The sequence below is a fragment of the Colobus angolensis genome, unplaced genomic scaffold, assembly GCF_000951035.1.
Source record: "Colobus angolensis palliatus isolate OR3802 unplaced genomic scaffold, Cang.pa_1.0 Scaffold58, whole genome shotgun sequence".
NCBI lineage: Eukaryota > Metazoa > Chordata > Mammalia > Primates > Cercopithecidae > Colobus > Colobus angolensis.
In genome coordinates, this window is record NW_012119376.1 from 8,263,058 (window position 1) to 8,285,421 (window position 22,364).

At 40.5% G+C, this 22,364-nt stretch overlaps 1 protein-coding gene and 1 long non-coding RNA gene across 3 annotated transcripts in view; both read left to right on the forward strand.

Moving 5' to 3' along the window:
• Positions 1–1,314, forward strand: part of IL20RA (interleukin 20 receptor, alpha) — a 40,398-nt gene extending 39,084 nt beyond the window's left edge. For both annotated transcript variants that reach the window (XM_011962084.1, XM_011962085.1), the window contains one exon: positions 236–1,314. In XM_011962084.1, the coding sequence (XP_011817474.1) occupies positions 236–1,033 (798 nt within the window). In that variant the 3' untranslated portion in view covers positions 1,034–1,314. The remainder of the gene's footprint in view (positions 1–235) is intronic.
• Positions 1,315–9,435: 8,121 nt separating this feature from the next.
• On the forward strand, positions 9,436–20,967 carry LOC105526169. Its single transcript, XR_001004035.1, has 3 exons — positions 9,436–9,496; positions 12,836–13,176; positions 19,964–20,967. It is a non-coding gene; the product is annotated as an uncharacterized LOC105526169 (long non-coding RNA).
• Positions 20,968–22,364: the final 1,397 nt, after the last annotated feature.

Genomic DNA, 22,364 nt, shown 5'->3' on the forward strand with positions numbered 1-22,364 from the left:
GAGAAATACCCACCCGGTGAACCACTTCTCACTTCCATGTATCTTCTGTGTGTCTTGGGTCTCTTGCCTGCCCGTGAGTGAGGTGTTCTGTATATTGCAAGCATAACTTTCATTTACATGAGTTGATAAGAGTAGGTCTTTAAAACTATCTGGTGACAAGATATTCTACCTAACAGCTGTTTCTAATGTTTCTCTAAAGTGAAAAGGTGAAAACCATTCTCTTTTCTCTTTATAGATTTTGATTTATGGAAATGAATTTGACAAAAGATTCTTTGTGCCTGCTGAAAAAATCGTGATTAACTTTATCACCCTCAATATCTCGGATGATTCTAAAGTTTCTCATCAGGATATGAGTTTACTGGGAAAAAGCAGTGATGTATCCAGCCTCAATGATCCTCAGCCCAGCGGGAACCTGAAGCCCCCCCAGGAGGAAGAGGAGGTGAAACATTTAGGGTATGCTTCGCATTTGATGGAAATTTTTTGTGATTCTGAAGAAATCGCAGAAGGTACTTCCTTCACCCAGCAAGAGTCCCTCAGCAGAACAATATCCCCGGATAAAACAGTCATTGAATATGAATATGATGTCAGAACCACTGACATTTGTGCAGGGCCTGAAGAGCAGGAGCTCAGGTTGCAGGAGGAGGTGTCCACACAAGGAACATTATTGGAGTCACAGGCAGCGTTGGCAATCTTGGGCCGGCAAACATTACAGTACTCATACACCCCTCAGCTCCGAGACTTAGACCCCCTGACGCGGGAGCACACAGACTCAGAGGAGGGGCCAGAGGAAGAGCCATCGACAACCCTGGTCGACTGGGACCCCCAAACTGGCAGGCTGTGTATTCCTTCGCTGTCCAGCTTCGACCAGGACTCAGAGGGCTGCGAGCCTTCTGAGGGGGATGGACTCGGGGAGGAGGGTCTTCTGTCTAGGCTGTATGAGGAGCCGGCTCCAGACAAGCCACCAGGAGAAAATGAAACCTATCTCATGCAATTCATGGAGGAATGGGGATTATATGTGCAGATGGAAAACTGATGCCAACACTTCCTTTTGCCAGACCCCTACTGTGCAGACAAGTGATTCACCCCTTTGATCCCAGCCATAAAGTACCTGGGATAAAAGAAGATTTTTCCAGTTTGTCAGTGTCTGTGAGAATTACTTATTTCTTTTCTCTGTTCTCATAGCATGTGTCTGATTGGTTCATGCACACAGGTCTCTTAACGATGGTAGTGGGTGCCTAGAGTGCAGGGACTGGCCGGTTGTTCTATGCAGAGAAAGCAGTCAATAAATGTTTGCCAGACTGGGTGCAGAATTTATTCAGGTGGGTATACTCTGGCCTCTTTGTTCATTATTTTCGAACAAGCACACTTGTACAGTTATTTTCTGGGTACTTCCCATGTGTACATAGCACTGTAAAAAATATTTCCCAAAGATCATTCATTTTATAAATACCACTTTTTCAGACTGGGTTTATTGCGAGCAGGAGGAGATACTTAGAACATGCACATATACCAGGTTGGTGGTAAGTTGGTCACATCTGCAAACCTCAACTATTTAATTATCATGATTCATATTTTGAGTTACTACATCAGGCACAGACCTTCATGATATCACACACTCTTGGCTACTTTAAGAGGCCATCTTTAATACTTTATGAGTAGTTCTGGAGTATAAACATAAATGAGTATTCTTTGTAGTCAGAAAAGTGTTCTCTCAATAATTTAGTAGGGGCTTATTGTAAAGCACTGTGTTACTATTATAATATTAAACATTAGAATAGGCAGTGGTTCAAAGACTCTTTGGAATATCTATGAATGAATATCCTCTATTTTTTTTTTTTTTTGAGACAGAGTCTTGCTCTGTCGCCCAGGCTGGAGTGCAGTGGCCGGGTCTCAGCTCACTGCAAGCTCCGCCTCCCGGTTTTATGCCATTCTCCTGCCTCAGCCTCCCGAGTAGCTGGGACTACAGGCGCCCACCACCTCGCCCAGCTAGATTTTTGTATTTTTTAGTAGAGACGGGGTTTCACCGTGTTAGCCAGGATGGTCTTGATCTCCTGACCTCATGATCCGCCCGTCTCGGCCTCCCAAAGTACTGGGATTACAGGCTTGAGCCACTGCGCCCGGCCATATCCTCTATTCTTATAATATTAAAACCTGTAAGTAAATATAGGACATGCAAGAGAAATAAGTTAAATGACTATGTAAGGGAGAGTTTATTAAAATTTGAGAAAATTTACTGTGGGAACTAAACTATGCCATAAAACAATAGCTTTCTAGCTCAGTTCAGTAACTGTTCCCATCTCCTTTACCACTTGTTAAGAAAATTAAATTCTTCAGTCACACTGCTTTGAAATGGGACAAAATCTATTAAGTTGACCCCTATATAATTGTTGATGTTTGGCTGCTTTTAATCTGACAAGCAGTAACTTCATATGGTTTGCCTTAATATATATTTGTTTTAATCATGAACTCATAATCCACTGATGCTCTTTCAAGAAAACAGATATCACCCATATTTCCTTATTGATATTTTGGTACAGGCAGACAACCCTGGTAGGAGAGATGGATTCTGGGGTCATGACCTTTTGTGATTGCCCACAAATGCAAACAGTTTCAGATCTAATGGTTTAATTTAGAGAGTAATTATATTAATCAGAGTGTTCTGTTACTCTCAATCTTTCTAGAAACGATTTTGCTGGTTTTGAAGAACAGATGTATTACACTAACTGTAAAAGTAGTTCAAGAGTGAGAAAGAATGAATTGTTATTAAGAGCAAAAGAAAAATAAAGTGATTGATGATAGTTCTGCTTATTAATTCCATTCACAAAATATTTTCTAAGCACCTAATATGTCCTTCGGTGTCCTCATCTGTGCAATAGAAATAAGAGCTGCCTTAGGGCTGTTTTGAGGATGAAGAGAGTTGGACTATAGAAGGTATTTAGACCTGTGCTGGGCACATAGTGAGTGTTCCCTAAGTGTTTGCCATCATCATCATTAACTGCCAGGTCCCATTACTAAGTGCCAGAAAGAAACGCCATTTAGACATACAGCTATAGTGATTCAAAGGCAGACCTTGTCTCACTCCGTTTTTCTTACTGGAGAGTAAATAGTAATTTGTTTCCTACTTTGTGCCCTCAGATTGAAAGCCTTCAGTAGTTCAGCCACATTATCTGGCTTTGTAAAAGGGGAATGTAATTCTGAGTTGCTTTTACATCTCTTGTTATTCCAAGCATGTCAGAAATATTGAGCATTCTCTAATTTTGCTGCTTGAGTTCTTTGTAACATATGTATATGTTGAATCTATATAGATATACACACACATTCAAACATGAGCATACAGTAGATATTTCTCGTGGGGGTGGTGACATCTTCTTAAATGCGGTATATCTGTGTGGGAGGCAGCTGTCTTGCATCCTGTTCCTTCTGTGGCCAGGCCTCACCATCTCCAAGAAGCCACCCTCTGGTCTGCTTCAGATTCCATCTCTATGCCTGAGGTTCAGGCGGAGCTGAGAAGTTGAAGTTTCAGAGTCCGACAAGTACAGTTGGCCCTCTGTATCTATGGGTTCAGCATCCATGGATTCAACCAATAGCAAATCAAACATTCATTAAAAAAGAAATCCACAAAGTTCCAAAAAGTGAACATTGAATTTGCATCACACTGAGCGCTACGTTGAATGCACTTAAACGAAGTGATGTCTAGGCCTGTTAGGCATTACAAGCAATCTAGAGATGATGGAAAGTATACAGGAGAATCTGTGTGGGTTATCTACACCATTTTATGCCATGGAGTTGAGCATCTGTGGATTTTTGGTATCCTCAGGGTTCCTGGAACCAATCCCCAACAAATACCAAGGGAAAACTATATGTTCATCCTATCCCTGGTTATTCCCATGATTTTATATGCCACTTGCACATTAGTTAAGTTTTCCTTATCTAATAGAAGTAAAAAACATCTATTAGCAGCTCCATTTCCACACTCCATCAATCCTAAACAACTGATGAACGAAAATACCACCGCTACAAAGTGAGTGAAATGTAGCCCCACGTCTTCCTCTCAAGAAGGAAGTGAGGGAAGTGAACTTGTCACTGGAGCCCATAACATGGGAAAGATCTGGTGCCCCCTGCCCCCATGCTGAGCCCAACTGGAAGGAAGTCAGTGCAGAGAAAAACTGTTTGTACAGCCCAGAACACAAGACTGCCAGCTTGGTAAATCTAATGAGAACATTAAACAGAGGATTGGATGTCATGGATGGGTACCCCTGGATCATTAATCAAGTTATTTCTGGCCCACACATTACTACCCCCACATCTTGCAGATTAATTTTTGCTAAATTATCTTAGAAGAACGTTATTTCCTTTTTAATTCCCTACATTATATCTTCCATAAACCTTCTATCTACAGATATTTTTCAAAGATTTTGCTCAAAAGCATGTACCCATAATTTTTAAAATAAATAGTGCTGTGGTTATGGGTATTTTAATAATAGCTTTTATTTTTATTATAGAAGACATATATTAAGATGTATGTACACATATTCATTGTAGAATAACTAGAAATAAATGGGGGAAGAAAGAAAAATTACTCGTAATACTCTCACCCAGATTTAACCACCATAAACATATTTGAATAGAGAAATAATTCTCAACTGGAGGAAGTTTTGTCCCCAAACTTTGGGGCAAGGCCAGGAATAAATACTGCTAAATATCCTGCCATAACAAAGAGTTTTCCAGCCCAAAATGCCAGTAGTGCCTCAGTTCATAAACCTTGGTGCAGGACTTCTGGACATTTTCATTGCATGTATGCAAATATTTTTGCCAAAAGTGGGGATTAGATTGGATTAGTTTATAACTTGTTCCTTTCACTTAAAGATATGTAACTATCTGATTTTAACTACAGATTAAGTTTATAATGCACCAACCTTATTCAAGCTAGAACATTTGAAACAACAGATTGGGAATTATTTTTTCCAAACATAAAGCTTTAAAACAGTTTTAGACCAGGCATGGTGGCTTCTGCCTGTAATCCCGGCACTTTGGGAGGCTGAGGTGGGCGGATCACTTGAGGTCAGGAGTTTGAGATCAGCCTGGCCAACATGGTGAAACCCCATCTGTACTAAAAATACAAAAATTAGCCAGGTGTGGTGGCACGTACCTAGAATCCCAGCTACTCAGGAGGCTGAGGCGGGAGAATCACTTGAACCTGGGAGGCGGAGGTTTCAGTGAGCCAAGATGGCACCACTGCACTCCAGCTGGGGCAACAGAGCAAGATTCCGTCTCAAATAAAATAAAATGAAAATGAAAATAAAATAGATTTAGCCAAGCAGCAACCAGAAATACTGTAAGTCCTTTAAGCATAGCTGAACCTCTCAAAAACACTATTTCCTGAAAATTGCTACCTCTCCAAACTGGATGGATGACTATTCTGGTCATGTATCGTCCCTTATTGGAGTTAGACTCTCTGTACTTAGTTCCTATTACCACTTCTCCCAAGCCTTGGGTCCTCAGTGACATGTATTTGAAGGCAGCCTTGGCCATGTAGGCCATTACTTTGACCATCTCAGCAGGACTGATGTTCCTCCAGCCTCCTTGGCCTGTTTGGTGGCTGCAAAACTTCAGTCCTACTAGTTTTAATCTTTAATAAATTTTCCCCTTGGTTTTCACTTCTCGTTTTCATGCCAGTGAGTTTAGGTTCTTTCAGCATCGCTACATGCAAGACTCCCTTGAGGGAGGGGGTGAGGGCTGGTGTGTGAGGCTGTTTGGCGGTACTTTCTGTTGTGCTTATGTTGATGGGTGGAGGCTCCTTCTATCCCAAGGAACTGAAGCTCGGGCTCTTTGCTACAACTGGAAGCAGATGAGGCATTTTCTCCCTTACTCTCCCCAACAGATCTCTTTAGATTTCTCAATCTGTCATTTTCTGGATTCGGTGGCATTCGGAGGCTTTCCACCAACTCAGAAGATGGACATATGGCTCATATTTATGTTTTCATGCACAGGCCACTGAGACAGATGAGCACTGATGGGGATAAACACCATTGGTCATTTGCCTGTCCCTGGAACTCACTTTTGAGGGGCATATGAATTAGATACCGCTCTTAAAGGTCTCATACAGTTAAAATTATTTACATATTATTCTTTCTTCTCAGGCAAGAGCATTCTTTCCCATTCTGAAATTGATTTGAAATGCAAAAACATCAGGATATTTGATATGAGAGGAAAATCTAAAAATGATGGAGATTTTAACCCCAAGCCCCCAAAAAGGAGATGTGGCGTATTGGATCTCTATTAAATTTGTTGACTTTTTGCTTTAAAAAGAATTTGCCATCATTTCATTAACAAAAGGATATATGGACAAGTGGAAACACACCTTAGAACTTTTCAAATTGACTGATTGAGAGACTGATAAGCCAAAGAAGAATCAGTATGGTGTATTGATTGCAAGGATAGACTCTTGAAGCCGAGATGGTTGGTCTCTGTAGCTTTCTAGGTTTGTCAACTCAGGCAACTTAACCTCCTTGGTCTAAATTCCCTCATCAGTGAAATGAGGATGATAATTTTACATACCTCAGAGGGCTGCAGGAGACTTAAAGGAATCAATATATTTGAAGCGCTTAAAAACAGTGCCTGACACAAAATAAGTGCTCAGTAAATAAAACAATAAAAACAGCACATGTAAGAATGTTCATAGAAGCATCATTCATTCATTTAATATGCAAAAGAACACAAAGCCTTAGCATAAGGAAGCTTTGAAAATGAACCACAATTTCACACGGTAACATGAATGAATCTCACAAACATAATATTGAGCAAAAAGATCGATTTCTACGAGAACACAGCATAATTCCACTTGTATAAAATACACAAACATAGAAAACTAAACACTGTATTGTTTAGGGATACATATATATGTGGTAAGACAAGGAAATGACTAAAAGTTTGAGATTGTGGTTCCCCCTTGGGAACCAAGGACAGAGGTCACATTGGAATTGGTAATGGTCTCCTTAAACGGTGGTGAAAACAAGAGTTTTCCTTTGGTTATTCCTCTTTAGACTGAGCATGTATAGTATACACGCCCTAATGTATGTATATTTAATTAAGCAAAACAACAATGGAATCCCAAAGCCCCTGAATTTTAGTGTCATACTCATGGGTTCCATAATCAGTATTAGCTTTGTGACACTGGTCAAGGCATTTGAAATTATGAGAGCTGTCATACATTTTCCCTTGCAATTCAGAAACAAGTATATTAGTGGTCATATTCTGTTTATAAAAACTCTTAGTTTGCAAACTTTTTACTAAGCCTAAAATTCTGAACAGGAAAGAGCCATTGACAGATTAGGTTCGATGCAGAAGCACATGAGCTTAAAACCTTAGCTTTACTGAGATCTGTCATTATTCAAAATAAACAAATACCTGAACCCTGGTAGGAAATGAGGAGGACACGTGATTCACACAAACTTCTGAAATGCAAGCACCTTTTTCTTACTCACAGGTAATAATGCGTTAATAAGTAATAAGATCTCAGGCAGGCAAACAGGCTGTCCCACTGATAAAAATTACGTAGTGTAAACAAATCCCTTTTTTAAGAAGCAGCTAATAGTTTTTCTCTGTTTGCTGATTTTAGCATGCAGGGAAGAAGGGCTAGGATTTCTCAAACGCTCTGCCTTTACACTTCAGCTGATTGTTCCTTTCTGTAATAGTTTGCCTTGGTTACAATCGCTTAGTGACCATTAGCAAATAGAATGTGTTTGCTTTGCCTAAGGTCCATGTTTCCTGCCAGCTTGTAGCCACCAGCTTCCAAAATAAAATATTGTGAAATTACAGATTGAAACAACACCTTCACGTAGAAACATCTGTAGTCCAGGCATAATGTGGAACTTTAAATATTTAACCTCTGGGAGAAAAAAGAGTATAAACATATAGACAGAAGTATAGGTAAAACATTCATATAAACAGAATTACTGTTAAGTATAATTAAGGTGTTTCTTGGGTAGGCACAGTGGCTCATGCCTGTAATTCTAGCACTTTGGGAGGCCTGAGGTGGGAGGATCACTTGAGCCCAGGAGTTCGAGACCAGCCTGGGCAACTAACAAGACCCTGTCTCTACTTAAAATTCAAAAACATTAACCTGGTGTGGTGACAAGTGTCTATGGTCCCAGCTACTCAAGAGGTCAAGGCAGCAGGATGGCTTGAGCCCAGTGGTCAAGGCTGCAGTGAGCCATGATGGTGCCATTGCATTCCAACCTGGGCAGCAAAGCAAGACCCTGTCTCAAAAAAAAAAAAAAAAAAAGTCTCCTGTTAGCAACCCACATCAACTAAACCCTAGGCTCAAATACCAGGAGTGTTGTGTTCATTTTGAGCAACACCTTTAACAAGGGCTTTAGCCAACCAGGAAACAACTTTAAAAAGTCTCGAAGCCAAAACTTAAGGGGCAGTGCAGAGAGAAAGAATCCAAGACTTAGTGAACCCCTGATAACCATATGCAAAGGACTCTCTTGCAAATGAGGACATTAGATATATATATGTCTGTTGCTTCAGAGAATAAAATTAGGACACATATTTGGGAGTCTGTGGAAGGCAGAGTTCAGTTCTGAGTAAGGAAGGGTCTTCTATAATTAAGTGGCAGTTCTGAGGTACTGAGTTTCCTGTCACTGGAAAGGTTCAAGTACAGGCTGGTTACTGCTACAGCTTTTGCAGACGGATTCCTCCACAGGGTTGGGAGTTGGGATAAATGGTCTCTAAAGTCCCTTTCACTTCTCAATGCCTAATATGAAATATGAAAAAACAATATTTGAAATCTTTTATTTATTTATTTATTTTGAGACAGAGTCTCACTCTGTCACCCAGGCTGGAGTGCAGTGGCGCAATCTTGGCTCACTGCAACCTCCACCTCCCGGGTTCAAGCGATTCTCCAGCCTCCCAAGTAGCTGGGACTATAGGTGCATACCACCACCCCTGGGAAATTTTTTGTATTTTTAGTAGAGACAGGGTTTCACCAAAGTGTTAGCCAGGATAGTCTCAATCTCCTGACCTCATGATCAGCCCACCTCGTCCTCCCAAAGTGCTGGAATTACAGGTGTGAGCCACTGCACCTGCCCTGAAATCACTTTTCTTTCCTTTTTCTTCCACGCAATTGACTAGCTTGCAACTCATTCTCTATTTTTCATATACTGCCATAAACTTGCCCTTTGTGTATAGTGAAGAGGAGCCAAGTAATACTCATCTGATATGGTTTGGCTGTGTCCCCAATCAAATCTCAACTTCAGTTGTATCTCCCAAAATTCTCATGTGTTGTGGGAGGGACCTGGGGGAGGTAATTGAATTATAGGGGCTGGTCTTTTCCATGCTATTCTCGTGATAGTGAATAAGTCTCTTGAGATCTGATGGGTTTATCAGGGGTTTCCACTTTCGCTTCCTCCTCCTTTTTCTCTTGCCACCACCATGTAAGAAGTGCCTTTCGGCTCCTGCCGTGATTCTGAGGCCTCCCCAGCCATGTGGAACTGTAAGTCCAATTAAACCTCTTTTTGTTCCAAGTTTTGGGTATGTCTTTATCAGCAGCATAGAAACAGACAAATATACCATCCTTGAATGGGACACACAGGAGCCCAGAAGTTCCCTGCTGAGGACTCAGCACGAGACTGACACCTCTGAGTTCTCATCCTTACAAAAAATGAGTTCCAGTCTAGAAATGTCATCTTCCCCTCCCCCTTCTTCATGGCCATGATGCTTAAGCAAGTCCTTTTTACTTCCTTCTTTTCTCCTTAATGAAGTTTTTGGGTTGCCAGAAAAGGAAACACTGTACAAATGAGACTCAAAAGCTAACTTATTTCCGTAAATCTCCCTCTGACTCCTAGACCAGGACTGAACATTACTAGAAAAACTATTCATCAGAGAGGTATAAATAAATGTTAGGTTTACACTTTTAAAACATTGCCTATTATCACCTTTCAATCCAAATAAATATTATCCGGCCTTATCCCAGTTGCTCAGAAAACCCCAGAGGCAATTATCATTAGAGTGGAGGTTTCTTTGCTGGAAGTATCAAAATATGTTCTCAAATATAACTTAGCCAATATCTCATTTCTTACTGCACTTAATTTCTCAGTTATGCCTGAATCTAAGAATTATATTATTGCACTTTTTTGATAAATAGAAAAAGTGAAAGTAAAATGAAAAGAAATAGGAGGGAAAGGAAATGTCTTCATATCCCCATTGCACAGTGTGCAGCACCCAGTGCAAAATTGTGATGAGCCAACAAGTGCATGGAAAGCATGAGCAAAGACACTGAGCCATAGGAATGTGTGCTGTACTTAGCTGGGAAAGACATGTGAATAACTCTAAAAATATTCGCATAGTAATACATCGCTTGACTTGTAGAATGTAAACTCCACGAAGGCAGAGATTTTGTTTTTCACTGATATGTTCCCAGTACCTAAAGTAGTACTGATCATATAGTAGTTGCTGAATGAAATATTTGCTGATAGAATGTTTGAATAAAGGAATCTTTAAATTTATATTAATTAGTTCTCAAAAATAGACCCATACAATAGTTAACTGATCCTCGACAAAGGCCCAAGGGCAATTCAATGGAGAAAGGATTGAGCATTCAACAAATGGTGCTAGAACAATTGGATAGATAATGCAAAAGAAAAAAAAGAAGAAGAATCTAGACAAAGACCTACCTTTCACAAAAATTAACTCAAAATAGATCATAGACTAAATGTGAAATTCAAAACTATAAAACTTCCAAAAGAAAAATGTATAGCAGAAAATTGAAATGCTCTTGGGTTGGCAATGAGTTGTTTGTTACAACACCAAATACATAATCCAAAAAGGGGTTCTGGCCAAAGGAAGAGCAAGTGCTCAGTCTCTGAGATGCACATCCACTTGTACTTTGAACAGAAGGTCAGAAAGCAGGCAGCTGATCATAGAAAGGCAGGAGGAGCCTGGGAGAAGATCTGGGCAGGAGACAGAGGCCAGATCACAGAAGCCTGATGGTTCCTATAAGGAGTTTGAGTCACGCTTTAATGGCAATGGGAAGCCACTAGAGAGTTTTAAGCAGGAAACTAATATGATTTGATACAATCAATAAATGTCTATTCAATCTGAATCTGAATGACCCTTTGATGGTGGATCAGTGGGCACCTTCAACTTTAAAAGAGAGAATATGGAAGAAGAAAATGAGTTATTTTGTTTGGAAGGTGGGGTTGGTTTTGTTTTTTATTTTCACTTGTTTTTGTTTTGCTGGGAGTTTGGAATAAAGCATTGAGTCTGGGGAATACTAACTCAAAGATATTTGCACTATCATCATGGGAAGATGCCAAGGAATATATGGGAATACAAATCAAAAAATTGAGGAAAAAGAGCTTAAGGATGAATCCTTCTCATAAACAGAATCAGAGGACAAACTAGCTAAGGGAGAGCATAGACTACAAAGAAGGGAAGTCAAGAACAGAATTATGCCTAGATCTGTGGGCATTTAAAGAGAAGGCAGAGGAAGGATATTGAAAGATAAGGGGAAATGGGGAAATTATAAAGGCCACTTTGGCCAAGCTCCATATAGTCTATCTAGTATAGGAATAGAAAACCCAAAATGAGAAATTTTCAGAGAGACTGTAACTAGAATGAAGACTCAAGTCAGAGGAACTAATATGAAGAACCCAGTAGAGGCAATACTATCTTCTGTATCAGCAAAATCAGCTCCCATTGAAGGTGGCAGGTTGAAGCCATGAGTAAAATCTCTGGTCAAAATGAAATTGGGTCCCAGAAAATTTATCTTATAAAAATAATTGGGCAAATGCACAAGAATATAAGATGTGCATTGCTGTATTTCCAATAGCAAAAATTTTTCAGTAATTTGCATCTCCAACAATAATTAATTGAATTGATTTTATTACATCTGTATAGACAAATTTAGTAGCCATTAGAATAAAGGAAAGTGTTCATGCTTTATTTAGCAGAAAAATGTTTTTAAAATGGAAGGTATCACATTTTTATAAATATGCATACATTTTACATATTCATATTTATAAATATGTACATATAAGTGCATAGTTTTTATTTCTGCTTACCTGTTTTCAGTTTTCATCATGAATATATATTACTTGTGACATTTTAAAAGTATTTTTAAAGGAAAAATGTGGAAATTCTATTATGAGCACATTTACTCTCTTACTGGCACCACCCTCAGGATCAGAGAGGCCTCTAGGCTATTGTAAAGACCAAAGCCTCAAAGAAAAAGTAATTAGGATGGAATGGTGAGAATTCAATGAACAGTATCTTTCCAACAGTGTTATTAAGGACAGGCACAGCATATAAGCTCAGATGGGAACATTCAAAATGCATTTGAAATGAAGAAGTAAAACCAGATGAGTACAGCTGAAGATGAATAATTCCATGAGATGTCTATCTAGCTGAAATTAAGGACCAATAAGACTAGTGTCGATAAGGAAAGCTCTTAACCCAGTCACAGAAAAGGGAGCTCATACAACCTGTGAACTATTATGATTTAATTTTAATTGTTTAAAAGAACCAAAGGAAACTCGGTAGTTGCAAGTGGTGTGTGAATTTTAATAACATTTTAATACTGTTAGATAGGAAACAGATGCTCACTTATGGAAGCCGTTTTTGTTTGTATAGAATCCGAAATACAAATGTGCAATAGTATAAGCAAATGTCTCAACCTTCATGTTTGCCTTTTAAATACTATTTGAGGCCCATGGTATGTAGAATAAAAAGTATCAAAGTTTCAAAGTTTACAAGTATTTTATAAAGACCCTACATATCTGATGGGAGAGGGAGCTAGTAAACAAATATTTCTCTGTCATATCTCTATTTTCAGGGGAAGAACGGAAGGCAACCCCTCCGAATTAAATTTTGGGACCCCCAGTAAAATTTCAGAAAAGCCCAGAATTGATCTCAGAATGCACAAACTCGACATGTCTTTGGCAGAGAAGGCTCCGAGATTTCAGTGCATTCACTGCACTCCACTAAGGAGCTGCTCAGGCCCTCCTTGCATCCACAGCAAAGGGGCTTCCCTCTGCTCTGCTCTGCTCTGCTCTGCTCTCCGGTTCGGAATCCGGAGCGAGTTTCCAGTGAGCGGCGCCCGCTGAGCGCGTGGGAAAACATCACGCGTGCCCTTCCCCGCGCGCGTCTGCGGATCAGCGCAGGCGAGGTGGGTGGGTAAGTGCAGGGGAGCGGGGTGGAGGGCAGCAAAGCACAGCAGTCAAGTCTTCCTTGAAATGCTGCAGGCAAAGCCAGACATTTACATCTAAAAATGGCTCCATCTGATCCCCACAGTCTTGCCAGAAAGTCGGTCATTTCTTCTTGACCCTCGGCTGAGGGCCAGGACCTGTTCTTAACAGGGAGCTTTACACTGGCAGCGCCCCCGCGTAAGTTCAAAAACGGAGTAGGATTACTCGCTGTGCCTGGTGCAGCCCCCTACACGTCCTCGGCCTGCCAGGCTGCAGGCCACATCTTTCCCAGGGTGGCTCTGGACTAACTGCGTCCCTTCATAGTCACCATGGCCCCTGATTGGAGGCAGCAAGGCCAGGGAGAGGTGGTGAGAACCCCATCCCTCCAGACGGGCTCCTTCTGCATCTGCCTCCCCCTTACCAGGAGTCTTGGCCCCCATACCAGATAAATGCTTCCAAAGTGACCTCCCCATAAAGAGGTGGCTGAAATGGAAACAGCACACCTCGGGTTCAGGTTTGCAGAAAATCCAGCTGCTTCAGGAAAATTCAAAAGAATTTTCACACACACAACCATGCCTCCTCCAGCCAAGGGATATAAATCTCCACCCAGAAGGCCCACTGTCCAGTTTAGTTTTAGTTCTAGCACCCATCCCTTGCAGCACCACGTTCATCTTAGTCAGAGATTTTGTAATGAGGACATCTGTTATTCAAGCTCACAAACGTGGCAATCTGATGTAATAACATATCTTTCATATGCAAGAAGGAACATTGTTGGGAGTGTTTTTGGAAGTTGGTTTTCCTGGTGCAATTTCATTATTTTGTTTTTGTCCCCCACTTCACAGCCAACTGAGATTTTAAAGCTGAGAAAAACTCAAGACATATAAACCATGACTCACAGCTATTTGTAAAAAATGAAATGCTTCTATTTCTCAGGCTTTAGCTTTGAAAATTAAATATTCAAATAAAAAATAACATTACTCCAATAGATGTCAGTGATAAAAATCATGAAAACAGTTTCTGAAAAGCTTCATAACACATTGAGACGGTTCTTTCCCCCTGTCCAATTCTGACCTAATTCTGAGCTTTTCTTTTTAAGTGCATCATGACTTAATTGTTTACAAGTTGCCTCTCAAGCTTTTTTTCCAGAAGCCCCGGAGGAACCTTCTAGGGGTCTAAAAGGTTTCAGGGGACATTTTATTCCCCAAGGTCAGCCGAATGAGGCCTCCTTTTCTTTAGGGTATGACAGTCTTTTTCCGGACCTGTCAGCATGCAGAGTGCCTGTGGGGACAGAGGGCTGCTCTGGTGCCCTGAGGTGCCACTGCTTGCCTCTCTCAACACCCCAGAGCCAGTCAGGAAGCTAATTGGTGTCTGCTACTCTCAAAGCAGCTGAAAACCTGAAGAGATGGAAAGGTTGCTTGTCAGGGTCTTAAGATCTGATTCAATAAGACAACAACATAGACTTTTCAATTCTCCTAAGAAAAATTTTTTTTGAAAGAGAAATATGTCTAGAGCCAACCATTATCTGCTCAAGGACCAAAGACATCTATAAATTTCCTCAGTTTTATCTTACACCCTAAAGGGAGATGACTAGAAAAGGTCAAGATGATCTAAATTGGTTTCTATAAATCCAATAAAGATGTTGTCACTAAGCATCTACTGTATTGGAGCACTGGGGACGTAAGGATAAATGTTGGGTCCCCTGCCCTCAAGGAACTTACAAAACTTCCTCCGTATAACAGTCATTTAAAACGAGGTGTTTTCTTCGCCAGCAGAGAAAGTCGCTACTAAATGGATTTCATACTTCTCTGACCTTTTGTTAGTGATTCCCAAGTCTTCATTTAAAATGTCAGCTGTAATGAGGTGATGCCCTCTGGAGAGACTGGAGCCTCTAACTCTTTCTTCATAAAAGCCAAAAATCTAAGTGACATTCTGGACTCTTTCTTCTCCCTTGCCCTTCACCTCAATCCATCATCCTGCAGTGCAAATTCTACCTCCATCATCATTCAATCTTACACATTTCTGCATCCCCACTACCCCGATCTTAATTTGGGGTTTCAGATGTCTTACCTGAAATGCTTGAAATGCATTTTAGCTTATCTTCTGATTTAAGCCCGAATCAGGCACTTAATCATTCACCACATTATATTGTAGTTGCCTTTTTATTTGTCAACCTTTCTGCTAGACACTTAGGGCAGACACTGAGTCCTTAATCTCCATATCCTGTGCACCTAGCACAGTCATAGGCTAATAGTTGGCATTCAGCCCACGCTAATTAAATGTATGTAAGAAAGGTACATTAAGAAAGGTACATGGATGCACATATGCATTGAATATCTCCAAACTGGTTTGACAGTTACTCCTTTCTTGTTTCCTCCCTGATGTCAATAATCACTCTCTATATTTTAGCAGCACCCTGCTACCCTAGTAAATTGTTGGTTTTAATCTGCTGTGGGTGGCAAACTGGATAATCAAAGTTATTTAGACAGTGAATAGTAAGGGTGAATAGGTTCTAACTGAGTCCCTCTTCTACAACTAAAACAAATGAGCTTCAGTGAACTGATTTTGTGAAAACTATTTCAGTGCCTCAGGGAATTTAGTTCCGTTGCTGTATTCCAGATTGCAGGAGTTGCCCTTAAGTCCTACTTCTAGGTAACTGAGGTGTAACTATATAAAATATTTTACTATTCAATGATTTTAATTTCTACTTTTATTTCAACAGGAATCTTTCAAATTTGCTTCCAAAAATGTACAACAAGGGTATTGCTTTCACTGCTTTTTAATGATAAATATGATTTCTTACCAAAAACATGTTCTTAAAATTTGTCTTTGTAGAAAATATTAATATTTCTATTTTTATTTATATTTTTGCTGCTTAACTTTTTTGGGGGACATAATCTTGCTGGAGTGCAGTGCTGCGATCTTGGCTCCCTACAACCTCTGCCTCTCAGGTTCAAGCGATTCTCATGCCTCAGCCTCCATAATAATTGGGATTGCAGATGCATGCTACCACACCCGGCACTAATTCTTTTGCATTTTTAGAAGAGATGGGGTTTCACCATGTTGGCCAGGCTGGTCTCAAACTCCCGACCTCAGGTGATCTGCCCACTTCGAGCTCCCAAAGTGCTGCTGTTTAACTTTTTTGAAGCATGGTTTAACGTTAAGTGAGACAGGATGTCAAAAACCCATGCTAAAATGAGTTTAGAGTGCCCTTAACTAAAAACCTATGAGCATTTGCATTATGCTGTTGAAAATCTCCCCTAGTCCTGTTCTTAATGGATTCTTTGTCCATGGAAAGCTGAGCAAGACAGCCCTGAGAACTTCTGAGGCCAGCGCATTGGTTTCTGCTTTTTAAGCTGTGATTGGTTATATTTCTCTTTTGGAGTGAAGCTGCTAAACACCTTGTAAAAGGAAGTGGAGCATTGAAGCCAGACAATCCTCTGTGAAAGCATCGTAAGTGCCTCAGTTGGAAGTGCAAGTCCAGTCCATGCCATCTCCTCTGAAACTGCCTTCCACCTGAGCCCCAGCAAGTGTGGGCCTGGACAGCCAGGTGTCCTCAGCCCATTGGAACAGGACACCTGACCCTGGACTAGCAAATGCATGGGCTGGGCTAAGCCAATTAGATACTTTCTCTCAAAAATGGAGACAGAATTAGTGGGTGGATGTTGCGTACTTGAGTCAGGGTGGAAGCAGCTGATCTAGAGAGAGAGGAAGCAGACAGAAGCAGGGGGACCACCGCTCTGAGGCCCTAGGGGAGGCACAGAGTGTGACCTCAATTCTGAGTACAGTCGCCACTGTAATTTGTAATTTGCCTGGTGCAAAATGAAAATGTTGAGCCCCTTGTTTAAAAGTAAGAGGAAAATGTCAGTAAAGGCACTAAAATATAAAGATTTTTTTTCCTTAAAAATATTTTCTGGGCCTGGCGCGGTGGCTCACGCCTGTAATCCCAGCACTTTGGGAGGCTAAGGTGGGTGGATCACGAGGTCAGGAGTTCGAGACCAGCCTGACCAAAATGGTGAAACCCCATGTCTACTAAAAATACAAAAATTAGCTGGGCGTGTGATGCGTGCCTGTAATCCCAGCTACTCAGGAGGCTGAGGCAGGAGAATCACTTGAACCTGGGAGGCGGAGGTTGCAGTGAGCAGAGATCATGCCATTGTACTCCAGCCTGGGCAACAAGAGTGAAACTCCATCTCAAAAAAAAAAAATTTTCTTATTTATAAAATGTAATGGGTAAAATGTAATGGGGCATACGTATTAGTTAGCTTGCATTGTTATAAAATACCACAGATGGTAGCTTAAACAACAGAAATTTATTTTCTCACAGTTCTGGAGGCTCGAAGTCCAAGAGGAAGGTGCCAGGAGAATTGGTTTCTGCTGAGGGCTCTCTTCCTGGCTTGTAGACAACCACCTTCTCACCATGTCTTCACATGGTCTTTCCTGGTGTGCTGGCTGAGTGAGCGCTCTCTCTGGTGTCTCTTCCTCTTCTTATTAGGACACCAGTGCTATTGAATTAGGACCCACCATTAAGGCCTCATTTAACCTTAATGACCTCCTTAAAGGCCCTATCTCCAAATACAGTCACATTAAGGGTTAAGGATTCAACATATGAATCTTGGGTGACCACAGTTCAGTCCATAACAAAGGGCAATCGTGATGCATAGGTAACAAAGTAGAATTACGAATTGAAGAAAATATTTTTGGTGTCCTAATCTCATATAATATAATAATGTATTTATTATTTATCTTCTGTCTATGAGTTTCTTCTCTCATTTTTGTAACAATACCACTGCTACCACCACCGCCGATACAGTCATCCCTTGGCATCCAAGGGGAACCAGTTCCAGGAACCCCCTTGGATAACAAAATTCTCAGATGCTTAAGTCTGTTATATAAAATGGCATTGTATTTGCATATAACCTACATATGTCCTCCTGCATACTTTACTCTCTCTAGACTACCTATAATACCTAATACAACATAAATGCTATGGAAATAGTTGTCATATTGTATTTTTTAGTGTGTACTGTTTGTTATTGTGGGGTTTTTTTTATTGGTTTTTCTTTTCTGAATATTTTCCATCCTTGCTTGGTTGAATCCGTCAATGCAGAGCCTGAGGATGTCTGTACTTTATTAGTGTATCTTGATTGATCATGAGGTTCTTCTGGCTCACTTCTGCAAATTTGTTTACTAGGTCATCAAAATTTATACTTTTGGCAACTTCATTTTTAATTGATATAATTGAAAGCCACATGAGTTGCTTTTGGTATATGCAAGATGGCAAATAAATTTGGTAATTTTAATTTTAAGGAGGATCTTTCTGATGACGTGAATGTTACTGGAGCTGTAAGGAGTATTTTATAGGCAGTGATGACATTGGGATAAATGTCTGATAAATTATATATATTAATACATAGAGAGCTAACAATTCTTTTAGAATAATTTTTCTAAAAAGACTTACCTCTTCATACAAACTAGTTTCATGTAAGTCTGAATTTTATTTTAAATGCAAATTGTACAGTGGTCTTTCATTTCCTCTTACATTTTCTGTAACTTGTTGAGGTTTTACAAGAAACTTGCTTTATGATTTGTTGAAAATGCAAACACCTGTTTATGCATTCTATCACTGTATCTTCAATTACAAGAGAAAATTTAATTTTAAATGTATTCTTCATCAATAATTGATTCATCCATTGCTTTATAGGAAAATACCATGTTTTTTTCACCAAATGAGATTGTCTTTAAATTTAATTTCTGTTTCTAACCTTGTGAATATTTGTTTTGCAATGTTGTGGTAGTTTCTAAATCCAGGGATTCTAAATTCTGGAGAATCTTAATAATTCCCTGACAAGTTTCATTGCAATGTCTACATGTACATTTTTATTTTTGTAATAGTTTACTGATAAGGTTTGACTGCCTGACAACCAGCAGTTTCTAGCCAAGAAGTTATGGTTTGTGCAGATGCCCCAGAAATGGGCTCAGGGGTAGACCAGCAAACTGACCTCCCAACACGAATCCTAGTATTGCCTTCATGTGGAGCCTTTCCTGTCTCCAGGGCTATGGCTGCTGTCTCCACAGTTGCTGCTTCTGCTGCTGCTATCACCACCATCGCTACCACCAATCTGGGCCTAGGTCCCATCCTGGCCTGTGCAACTAACTGCTTGGCATGCACATTGCTCATTGCACGCTGTACCATGAGCCTGAGCCAACAAGGGCGTGTGCTGCCACTTCACATATGCTCCATTGTCCCATCAGACTTAATAACACAAGTCCAAAGACAGAATGTGAGTGCTCAGTGACCAAACACAGCATGAAACCAAACATAGGGCCCTTCGACATGCAGGGCCCTGTGCAACTGTACAGGTCACTGCCCATAAACTAACCCTATCTCAATTCCTCATTGGCCAGTTCTGGCACCATCCCTCAGATATCTAAGCTGTCTCTACTTAAATCTTGTCTTAGGAAGCTCCTAAAGCCTACTATTATATTTTTACTAAAAAAAAAAAAAAAATCCCCTATTGGGTAGACACCACCATATTCCCAGTCATTGCCCATTCTCTCATCTCCACTAAAAAAAAAAAAAGCAAAGAATGAAAAGTTATTCTTTTCAAGGGAACCATATGCTACCTTCCCAGAATTCCTTACGTCTAAAGGTAATTATGTGATTCAGTTATGGCCAATAGGAAAGAAACCAGAAGTCTGCTAGAGATTTCTGGAAAATATTTGCTTTCCTATTAGACATACAGCCTCTTCTGTTCTGTTCCTCTTCTTCCTGCCAGGAATGCAGATGTGAGGCTGGAGGCAGTAGAGCCATCTCGCAATCATGAAGCAACAAGCAAGGCGGAGCTGGCATGTTGTTGACTGATAACATCGAGAAGCTGCTATATTAATTATTAATCCTGCACTGCCAATCTCTGAACTTCTTGGTATATTGGGAATGTAAACTCTTTTGGTTAGGCACTGGGTCAGATTTCTATTACATGCAGCCAAATGCAATCTTAATTGAGATACCCCTTTACCTAAGTTAGCTTTAGCTGTTCTTGCAACTGTTTGTGCTCCACCCACGGCATATGGTATCCCTTTTGCCCACAGCACCCTCCCCTGGTGTGATGTCCCCCAACCAGTATTTGCAGCTTTTTTGTTTTGTTTTGTTTCGTTTTTTAATCACAAAACTGCTCTCAGGCTGCCAAATCTGTTGGCCCTAGAGCCAGAAGTGCTATCTCCTGGGAATTTTTTTTTTTTTTTTTTTTAGACAGGATCTTGCTGTCGTCCAGGCTGAAGAGCAGTGGCACAAACTCCTGGGCTCAAGCGATCTTCCTGCTTCAGCCTTCCTAGTAGTTGGGACTATAGGTGAGTGCCACCACTCCCAGCTAATTGTTTTTACTTTTTGTAGAGATGGGGGTGAGCAGGGATCTCACTTTTTGCCCAGGCTGGTCTTGAACGCCTGGACTCAAGCCATCCTCCTGCCTTGATCTCCCAAAGTGCTGGGATTACAGGCATGAGCCACCACGCCCAGCCTGGGATCTATTCTTAACCCTTGCCCTAGTCAGGGTGGTCTTCTTGCAGGATTAAGAGTTAGCTTCTGTGGGACTCTGATATCACACCCTGGCTTGGCCTTCCCTTCCCTGTCCTACCTCCCCACCCCACTACCAGTTTCTTCGGAGATATTACCTGATAGACTACAGTAGTCCTCCCTTATCTGAGGTTTAACTTTCTGCAGTTTCAGTTATTGGCAGTCAACTTAGGTCTGAAAATATTAAATCAAATATCCAGAAATAAAAAATTTATAAGTTTTAAATTGCATGCCGTTCTGAGTGGCATGATGAAATCTCAAGCCGTCCTGTTCTATCCCACCTGGGACATGAAACCTCCCTTTATCCGGTGTATCCATATTGTAGATGCAACTATCCATTAGCCACTTAGATGTCGACTCAGTTATCAGATCAACTCTCCATATCTCGAGGCTTGTGTTCAAGTCATCCTTATTTTTACTTAATAATGGCCCCAAGGTGTAAAGGTAGTAATGTTGGTGGGTTGTTATTTTATTATTAGTTATTGTTGTCGATCTCTTGACTGTGACTAATTTATAAATTAAACTTTATCATAGGCACATATGCATAGCGAAAAGCATATTATATATAGGGTTCTATCTGCAGTTTTAGGCATCCTCTGGCGGGCTTAGCTACCCAAGGAAGGTAACCCCCATGAATGAGGCAGGACTACTGTACTTTCACATGAATTTTCATCTCAGGGGCCACCTCTAGAAATTCAACCTAAGACACAAAGTTTCCTGAATAGAATAGGTATTAACAGGAATTTAAAAATCATTCAAAACCCAATCCATTTTGATGTTTCTTGTACATTTGAGGCTTCAGTGGAAGAAAATGTTATGAAATCCTTGTCACTCTTCATATGTCCCAACTGATAGCCCAGGAATTTTTTGACAGTTAAATTATAATATGATAGTTCAAATAAATATGCATTCATTTGTTTAAATATACCACAAATCAGGCTGGGTTCAGTGACTCAGGCCTCTAATCTTACCACTTTGGGAGGCTGAGGTGGGACAATTGCTTGAGACCAGGAATTCAAGACCAACCTGGGCAACACAGTGAGACCCCTCTCTACAAAAAAAAGGAAACTGTTTTAATTAGCCAGATAAGGTGCCACACACTTATATTCCTACCTACTCGGAAGGCTGAGACAGGAAGATCCCTTGAGCTCAGGAGTTCAAGGCTGCAGTTAGCTGTGATCACAACACTGCACTCCAGCCTAGGCAACAGAGTCAAAGACGCTGTCTCTTTAAAATACAGCTAGCTAGATAGATAGATAACTCAAATATGATTGCCATAAGAAGAGAAAAGTCACAATCTTTATACCAGCAAGATGAATAAAACACACAATAAATATAAAATATGTATCTGTCCAACTTTTGGAGGGCTCTCATTCACACCTGAGAGCAGCTTTAGTGGAAAAAACGCCCCGGCATGGGGCTGGCTCCATGGGGACCATAGTTTGTCACTCTGAGCCTCCTCAGTACCTCCTAAGACTATAGGTTCCTAATCCTAAAATCCTGGTAATCTTGCTGATCTTTTCTGTTAGTGATTTGAGAAATGCTTTTCAGAGTTTTCTTTTGCATGTAAAAGAAAGCTTTTTTTTTTTTTAAGATGGGTCTTGCTC